This window comes from Rutilus rutilus (assembly GCF_951802725.1).
Source record: "Rutilus rutilus genome assembly, chromosome: 12".
Taxonomy (NCBI): domain Eukaryota; kingdom Metazoa; phylum Chordata; class Actinopteri; order Cypriniformes; family Leuciscidae; genus Rutilus; species Rutilus rutilus.
The window spans coordinates 27,374,312-27,384,236 of record NC_140217.1 but is presented as its reverse complement, the minus strand read 5'-3'; the positions used below and the strand labels follow the sequence as shown (position 1 = coordinate 27,384,236).

The 9,925-nt window shown below is 36.7% G+C and overlaps 1 protein-coding gene across 4 annotated transcripts in view; it reads right to left on the bottom strand.

Annotated features, from left to right (window-relative positions):
- Positions 1–8,246: 8,246 nt before the first annotated feature.
- The window catches only part of pik3r3b (phosphoinositide-3-kinase, regulatory subunit 3b (gamma)), a 175,753-nt gene continuing 174,074 nt past the window's right edge, over positions 8,247–9,925 (bottom strand). For 3 of the 4 annotated variants that reach the window (XM_084425505.1, XM_084425506.1, XM_084425508.1), the window contains one exon: positions 9,037–9,872. In XM_084425505.1, coding sequence (XP_084281631.1) covers positions 9,671–9,872 — 202 coding nt within the window. In that variant the 3' untranslated portion in view covers positions 9,037–9,670. Of the gene's footprint in view, positions 9,873–9,925 lie in introns of all 4 variants that reach the window. The other variant, XM_084425507.1, reaches the window with a different exon arrangement.

Genomic DNA, 9,925 nt, shown 5'->3' with positions numbered 1-9,925 from the left:
TTGAAAACGATAACGTTATCATCTCCAGATAACCTACAAAATGTAAATTTGTGAAAACGGTGAAGTCATGAGCATGCATATTACGTGTTCAGTCTGTGTATGTTTCTTTACAAAGTGACATTGCCAACTACTGGCCTGGCAGCGTTTTTAATTGTTTTCGCGGATCCGTGTGAACGGAGATCGTTTTGACAGCGTTGTCATCTGTATGCAAAAATTGTTGTCTCATAAACGTACCCTTATTGTGCAGCACCAGTTTCTGATTTGGAAAACCAATGTAAGTTTTAAGACTATATGGACTGTAATAAAATATTAACCTGGTATATAAAGTCTGCATGCACTTAGAACATCTTAGACTATCTTTGTAAAGTCATCTCCATAATACTGTAATTGTTGCATTGATACTGATTCATTTTTAAAAATTTTTTTTTATAAATGTAATGGCTTTAATGTAGTTCATTGAATCAACATCAATAAAGCACCAATAAAAATAAAATGAAACATGAAAATAACATGAAATAGATTCTGTTATTTTCGGAAATAGATTCTGAATACTGGCTGGAATGCTTCCATCTCTGTTTATATGTAGTTTTATATGTAATGAGACAAAGGCAAATACGACAGTTTTGATGGACACATCAATAAAATCTCACCGGGGGCTCTTTCTCTTGCAGTTTATTTGGATAGTGCTGTGATTTTTGTGGGATCCTCAGCTGACTCAGCCGTTTAACCAGCCAACCGCATGTGAATAAGATGGGACTTTTTGACTTCGGAACGTCCAAAGAGGACGTGAAGGCAGGGTAAGTGCCCAAAGCGATGGCCTGTTGAGAGGTGAGATGACTCAAATGTGTCTCGGCATGATTTCTGACAGGACTGAAAAAAATGCCTTGGTAGCAGTTTTGAAAGGCGATCATTTCTTTAAAGCGATCAAATTTACTCAACTAAAGTAGCACTGGGGGAAAAAAAAAACTTCATGAGTTCAGCAAAACAATCAAATCACAGATTAATATCTGGGGTGAGGTCTGAGGGAAACTTCACCTTTTAATAACTGAAACTATCAACTCATGATATTATCGAACAGCACGACTTGGAGGCTATTGATTTTTCTATTATTGTGTTTTCTGAAGTTCTAGCAAGGTGACACAAACTCCATCCCTCCCAATGACCCCAAGCTCCCACTGGACGAGTGCAGTTGATAAAGGACGTAAAGATCAGCTGCCCCTTGGCCTTTATAGATTAACGAATATGAGTTGTCAGCACATCTCATCTCCATTTCCAATGATTTACGTCAAGTTTAATGAGCCTGCCAGGGCCAGATAACAATAACTTCTGGGTCTGCTGTATGCATTATGAACACTGTCCATTCTAGCAGCTTTGCTCATGTGCAAAATCACTTAAAGGGAGTTATGCTGCTGTTAAAATAAAAGTTATTATAAAAATATAATTATATATTGTGAAGGGCATTGCAGTTTTAGATGAGAGCGTCTGCTAAATGTACTATATTTAAATTTTGAGGTTGTACAATATGCAGAGAACCTGAAAAGCCAACAAAGCCTCTCGTTTTCATAGTATTTCAAGTAGCTTCTGAACAAATCCAGAGATTGTATCAGATCACATAGTGAAGATCATCCATGCAGCTGGACGGAGACCTTGAATTTGATGTTTACGTTTATCATTAATTACAGCTGTGTTTAATATGATACACGTCTTAGCACAAAGTGTATCACGGTGCTGACTGATAAAGACTTGGCTCAGAGGACTTAGTCAAAGCTTAGCCCTTGATCCGGAGTCATGAGCAGGTCAGAACAGTCTGGACATGTATGAAGGCCAAATGAATAATATCCAGGAATAATATCAAACTTTCTCTACCAAAACAAATTCAGGTTTCAACAGCCCACTGATACTTCAGACATGCGACAAAACGGTTTTTACCTGGCATTAGTTTTGAAAATAGGCATATTAACTTTCAAATTAATCAGTTACACTTTATTTTAAGTGCTGCTGTATGGGGTTAGACAAATCTCCAGTGTAAGACAGTATCATACTGCTGTTACAGTGTAATTATACAAATAATATTAATTGACAACATGTACTATTATTTACAATATTTAAATATCGTTAGGGGTTGGTTTAGGGTTAGTTGCTTTATGTATAATATAATGTTATTACTATAGTAAGTACATTTAGTAAGTAAAATAAAGTGTTACAGATTATTCTTAACACAAAGATATTACATATAATTTCCTTTCATTTTATCCATTTAATCTTTACCCATCCTCAGAATATAATTCAATGTGACATAGATTCAAATATATATTAAACTTAAAGCAGAAATGTATGTATCTAAAAAACAAAAACAACGTGTCCTGACAAAAGGAGGAGGTTCATTTTAAAATATACCTCTTAGGTTTCACAGCTGTGTCCCTATATTTTTTGTCAACACTGGCTGATATTTATGTAAGCATTTGTAAAATCAGGCAACATTTAAAGGAGAACTCCGGTCAATTTTAACATTTTTTTGTATATTTGGAGTGCTGTCAGTACAGAGAACAACGACAAAAATCGGTGTTGCCTACACCGTGTTATCCTCGTTTTAAAATTTGCACCCTGTTGACTTCAATGGGGCAAGTTTTAAACCTGCTTTTAGCCTCTTAACATCCTTGATGTGTCATTACAAGTGCACAGGTCATGTGAGTGATTCCTTCGGAGTGAACGCGGCTGAATCTGACAGCGTGATCATAGGTACTAAACCTAGGCGCGTGAACTCGACAATCGATTACTGTGGACTTCGACCGAAAACAGGATGTAAATACAGGTATGTGCGCTGGCTGAATAAACATCATTTTTTATATATTTCTTTCACATCTACTGCAGTCAGATTCACCCGCGTTCACTCCGAAGGAATCACTCACATGACCTGTGCACTTGTAATGACACATCAAGGATGTTAAGAGGCTAAAAGCAGGTTTAAAACTTGCCCCATTGAAGTCAACAGGGTGCAAATTTTAAAAAGAGGATAACACGTTGTAGGCAACACCGATTTTTGTCGTTGTTCTCTGTACTGACAGCACTCCAAATGTACAAAAAAATGAGCTCAATGTTAAAATTGACCGGAGTTCTCCTTTAAGTCAGTTTACAGCCTGAGGGTTCTTGATAAGGTCACACAGGCTCTGGTAATTTTAGGTATTTGAGTTTATATTTTCTATTTCTGCCAACACCCAAATAGTTAATGTCCCCCTAATGTTGTTTATGTCTATGTGGTGTTTTTAATATACTTCAAGACAAACCAAGTGCAAATTCATGTCAGCACCATGGCTGAGTATTTTCTACTTTATACTGCAGTGAACTAAAGACAGTCTCAAAAACGCAGTTTGAATTCGCTGGTGTGAGTGAGTGGGGGGCGGGGCTAATTAAATGAGGCAAGGGTGTTACATTCAAACTATTTTAAGGCAGGAAAAAACTTTTAAATATGTAATTTTGCTGATCAAATATGAGTTTTAAAGGATACAATTATTGACTACAGGGGAACTTTAAGAAATTGTTTTGGACATTTAGATTATTTTCCAAATTTGATAGCTGATAACACCATAAAACTGAACTAAAATGGCTTGCATTAATAAATATGTTACAAGCATATTATGCTTTATAGTCAAAACCACAAACTGACCTCTAGTCTGGTGGTGGAGACAATTGAATAGATGAAGCTGAAAATCAGTTTGAAACATCATGTTGTCTCAATTCATTCATTAAGGAAAATACAAGATTTGTCAATATTTAAAATATTTGACATAAATCCACTTACGTATCTGACAGTGTTAATCCGTATATAAAGATAGCAGTATATTACACAATTGCTAAAACTCTAAACCCCATTCTCTGAACCAAATGCTTAGTGGCCTAAACGTATTCATCAAATAATTCACTAATTTGGCAAAACCATAAACGAGTTCAGGTAGTAAGACACCATTTGAAATTCTCATGCGCTCTTTCTGCAAAACTCTAAACACATTCTAAAACATTGCGATGCACGTGTTGGAAAATCGTAAACAAGAGCGGCAAAAGTTAAACACTATATTAAAACACAATTATCATCAATTACACACAACGACTCTAAATTGTTCACACTTCAAACCAACTGTACAAATTATAATCCAGTTCAGAGTGCACAGGTGCACTGAATGTTGACCAACAATGGATGGAAACAATCTGAGAGGTAGAGGAGGAAGAGTATGTGTAAGAGGTGGTGGACGAGGAGGAAGAGGATGAGGACGAGAACGAGAACGAGAACGAGCAAGAGCAATGCATGTGGAGAGGTTTTCCCTTTGCCTGCATGGCAAGAGACAACATTGCCTGTGATGTGGACAAAGTCCTCAGGCTGGACCCAACATGAAGACGTGATGCTAAGGCAGAATTAATCTCTCTTTATTTTTTTTAGCATTGTAACAGAACGGAACCCCTAAAGCAGGGTTATTTAATTAGAATCCCAAGAGTTAAGGTCATTATATTTCCTTCCCAGAATTTAGTTTGAAGATTTGACTTTGTGTTTAATGTTGTGAGAAAAAGAGTGAAGGTTTCAAGGTCTTACCAAATTTAAATGAATAGTTCTCAACAGGTTTAATATTTACTGTAGCTAAAATAGTTGGTACATTACCAGCCTTGAACCTTGAAGAGAGTTTAAGGATTTACACATATTTAAAATGATTTAAAATTGTATTACTATTACTACCATATATAGGCTATAACCAATAAAAAGAACCCACTGATCCCACAGAAAAATATGCAGAGATAAGAGATTTTGAACAAAATATTTTCTTTATTCTGCAAGAGAACTGAATAATGTGGAGTTCCATTGAATATATACATGAGTTCACCTCATAACAATGGAGAGTCTACAACCAATACAAACTATTGAAACAGATACAAGAAAATGCTTTGTGATGGAAATCGTAACTGAATAATACTGATAAGTCTGAAGCAACAATGATATTCAAACACTGAGAGAGAGGATTTCTGACATCTATAATAGATAACAGTGTCTCATGTCCTTTTGTGCCATAACTTGTCTGAATAAGACATGAAACACTTGTTATAGAAGGATATTTCAAGCGGAGCTGGAGCAACATGTTTATTTTCATTGCGGTATGTTACTTGGACATCGAGGGCCCATGGCTTATTGCTCAAGCTGAGTCTATAAAAGTCCAGAGATGAAAAACACTGCTGGTGTTTTAAGGAAATATTGAGAGTGTATTCGGTCAATAAGATGATCCGAGCGTGACGTAAAGAAAACATTCGAGTTTAAACGTACCGATGAGATGCATTTATTCGTTACTGAGTCGGTACAGGTTGTGCAAACGGTACTGAACACGCTGTTGTCTATTGCTTCAGCTCCTCTGTCTCAGTTTTTTGTAAACATCATTTTGCTTTTAGTCACTGCAACAAAGCGCTCCAAATTATGTCAGGTAAAAAAAAAGCAGTCTTTTCTCATAAGCTATATTAAAATTTATATTTGACGACACCATAAACAGACAATTAACAGTTTTTGTTCCACATCATTTTTTTTTTAGTTTGACTTTTTTTAGTTTATTTATTCATTTTTTACACAAAACAACAGTCAAGAGTACCAAAAGAAGCATGCTGGGTTTTACGTATGTCAAAGTGGGAAGGAGAGTGTTTTTTTTTCTTTTTCTTTTTTTGTGAAAACCTTTTTTTTTTTTTTTATATAAGAAATGTGCTGGATATCATGGTGGGACAGCTGTGGTCAGAACACAAAAGACTCCCAATGAGAATCACAACATATTCAAACCTGACTGCAAATAAAACTTTGCAGAACTGCACATGGGGGCAATAGCCAGTGCTAGTTAACAGTCCGGAAAAAAACATAGCCAGCTCTTCTAGTCATAACACCTGCTTTGTATCGAGTCTAACTGAAAACTCAAGCAGTTATGAGTCAAATAAGGTTGTTTTGGTACAAACCCTCTGAGCTTTTGAAGCAATGCACTGTTGATTTTGTCAGCTTGTAATGTGTGAGCTTCCCTCATTCCCACTTCAATACAAAAAAGCACTCTAGTAAATGTCTCTCATACGATTTCCCAATGCAATGCTTTGTGTCCCTGAAAACTTCCGGAAGGAAAAAGAAAAACAGAATATTTCTTGCTTTCTATAGTATAGGAACAAAAAAGCCAACAAACCCCACTGCTTTATGCCCTGAAGATGACGACAATCAGTTTTTTCTCTTAAAAAAAAAAATAGGGTTGTCTGTTTTCTTTATATGAATTTTACAAAACAGAAAGAAAAAGAAACGGCTGGAGTCTGTGAATGCGAGACTATTCTGTAAATAAAAGAGGCAAAGAAACACTTGATTTGGGTGATTTTAGAGATGGTTTAGTGACCTAACAGACAAGTTCATGACAAGGAAAAACTATGATGGCACACACACACAAAAAAAAGTATACCTTTTACAAATAGTGAGTGCAAAAATTCACTTTAGGCCAGTCTGTTCACTTTGAGACTAAACAAAACTACATTTAATTTCAGTAAACAAATTGTCATCAGGTTTAAAATGGCAAAAAATGCACCCCAGCCAATCCACAGTGAACCCTTAAATATGTGGACAGTAATAAAAACATTGTTATTTTAGGGCTAGCGATAGCAAACCAAAACCTAAGACACAAAATTAAGTTTGCAAGGAAGCAAGGCAATTGAAATACAAGGGAAGAAGATTATGCATCTCTTCAAAACTAGTACTACGCAAGAAAATAAAACAAACCAAACTTAAATCTTTGGTCTCAATGCCTGCGAAAACGCTAATAAAAATAGCAAAAAAAGGTGATCAAAACAAACAATGTCAGGTATGACCATGGCGTGAATTGTCTAACATAAAATAAGCCTGTGACCAGCCTAGTAAATAACTCTAATACTTTCAAATATGATGTGTGCTATACTGGACTCCAATAATAATAATATTTGAGCTCAGTGAACATAAATAAACCCCTTTACTTTCAACAAAACACACAAGATGAGTTCCAGTCTTAAAGAGTAAATGTTCACACGTTTTATACTCAATCCATTCATGCCATAAAAGGGATTTCCCGTGTTTTAATAAATGTATCTATGTATTAAAGACATTCAATGGTGAGTGATGCAAGAGTTCAAGTAATAGACAGGGGCCCCCTCAAGGGCCCAGCTTCAAACAAACACAACAACAACAACAACAAAAACATGAATCTGAACCTCAAAACATTTGGAGGATAGAATAAAATGAGGAAAATAAAGCTGGACCTATGCTATAGAACACAGTAACCCATAGAAAAGATGGCAACACCAAAGCTGCAAAGACGTATTTGTAAACGGCCAAACCAAAATCAAGCAGCTGATCTGCCGAGGTTAGCGTGTTCAGGTCGTGCCACAGCGATGGTAGAGCAGACTAGACAAGAACGCGGAGTCCTGCCAATAACACCAAATCAACCCTCACTTGCAAAAGCAAAAAGGAAGGGCAGCTGAAATGAATAGCGGATGGGAAAAACCTCCATCCGTTGCCCTGTCTGCATGTGGTTTTCATTAGGACTGTAGGTTGTAAGTTCAACTCAACAGCTGATCTGACTGAATGCTCTTTCTATTTGGGCCCATCACCATCAAATTCACCCACTAACCATCCACCAGTTGACTTCACCTGAAGGTTTCCTTCTCAAATAACACAGTGAACACTTTATAAACAAATAACAACCTGGTCTCATGAGAAACTAGAACCATTTTTTGCTTTGGCGATTTCATGTGAATTTGTACCATTCACGTGGAAAAAAGTAACCAACCATCAAATGGCCGCAAGCAGATTTTTACGAAAATGTACAAATTGCATCAAAACATAAAACAGTTATGAAAAGCCATGAGTGTTTTGACAAATAATGTCATTTAGTTGAATTCAGTTTTCACTATATACTGCTTTTTTATTTTATGTAGCATGCTGTGCATTGAGAGGTGAGTTGGGTAGTTGCAGTGGTGGGTGAGGGCGAATCCCACTGGCTGTCTGTGCTGGTCAATGGCCCGTAAAACTGTAACAGTCTGCTTGTAGCGCTTGCAACATATGGCCGAATTGTAAAAAGTGGGGAAACTGTGAGAGCGAAAGAAAAATGACAATGTGAATTGAAATTCTCAACTGGACATATGCATGCCAGAAGCCCATAAAGTAACAGGAATTGACATAACTAACGTACCGACAGTGAATATTGTGCATATAGCTGTGAATATATTTTCATAAAGGTTTTATTGTGCGACATTAAAACCAACAGGCAGCCAAACAATGAAAAGTGTACTTTCTCTTTTCTGATACAGAACGAGTCAACCTGCAAAAAAAAAAAAAAAAAAAAAAGAACGAGGCAATAAAGGGGATTTTTTTTCCAAAGGAAATTCTTCAAAAGGTTCAAGTGATTATCGCTTTTTGATGCAACTGAGAGCAGTTTGTGTATCTCTCTGACAGACCACTTCTCTACCATCAAAAGCTGGATTGCACTTTTTTCAAGTTACGTACAAAAGCACATCTGATATAACGCTGCTCCCGCTTACTAAAGAACATTTTCTTGCACATATGTCTGACAGTTACATAAATCCAATTGCTCTAGACCAGACATTAAGCATTAAGATGCCACATTACTTAAAAACCACACATGAATAATTGTTTTTTCAAATTTGGTGTACACACGTGCAGCGGTCATATTTCTATATAAGTGCTTTATGTCGACTGTGTCTGTGCATGCGATTTTGGTTCGTAAAAACAAACAAAAAAACAGAGCTTCCATTCACAGGACACAGATGCAATCTATTTTGTGTAGTTTGCAAACAATGTGTATTGCGTACCTTTCCACTTAATTAATATAAGCCAAATTTAAAAAAAATAAATAAAAAAAAGTCCTCCCCATGCCAACTTTGGTCTGTACTGAACTGTAACAATCTTAACTGCTTAGAAAGGAATTTTAATCCAGTCAAAAAAAAAAAAAAAAAAAAAAAACACCTCTAAGGTTAGTTTTAAAACAAGCTTTTCTTTTTAAGACTACTACACATTTTCACTTGTGCCCTCCCAAACCATCCCACAATCCCTCATTCAGCAGCAGTCACTGTGAGGACACTGGAAAGTGTCAGTCGTCTGTTTGCTACATAGTTTTTGCCTTTTTTAAACGTAGAGTGAAAGAGAAATGAAGAAATTTAAACAAACTAAATATTTTCCTGCCTTACATTTAGTTAAGTAGTATGCAAAACAATACAATACAATAAAAAAAAAAAAAAAAAAAAAACTGACTGAAAAATGGAAGGATGTGAGAAAATAAAGGCAGGAAGAAAAAAGAAGAAGCTTAAGCTAAAAGCTAAAATGGAGCATGTAAAAAAAGTCCCAGCTGGAGTTTAGGTAGCAGCGCAGGTCACCTGAAACTCGCCTCCTCTGCTTCCTTCTGCTTTTTTTTCACATTCACAAACATTTAAAACTTCCTTGTGCAAATCAAGCAGTCTTTAGAAAGAATGCCCTCCAAATTGTTCTTGTAAAAATATATAACTCCAAGGTGGCTGACGTGTGTGTTGCAGCAAGTGTTTCTTTCTTTTTTGTTAGTATGTTTTTTTTTGTTCAGAACACCCTCCCATGAGTCTAGAGTTGTTGTTTTTATTTTTGGGCGGGGGGGAGGGCAAGTCTTCATCTCCGGGGGCCTGAGGACATCTGTGCATACACTGGGTACGCCAGCCGCACGTTGAGCGAGTCATTGTGCTGGACCAGTGAGGTCTGGTGGTAGTGCAGTACCAAGTCTTTCAGAGTGCTGTACAAGTTGTAGGGCTCTGCGAAACCATATCCGCGGGGTGTGCTGTAGATGACGCAGTGCTTCACCTCGCCTTCCACACTACAGACAGAAACATGAGAGATCTCATTATCAAGGTGATTCTGAACCAGAAT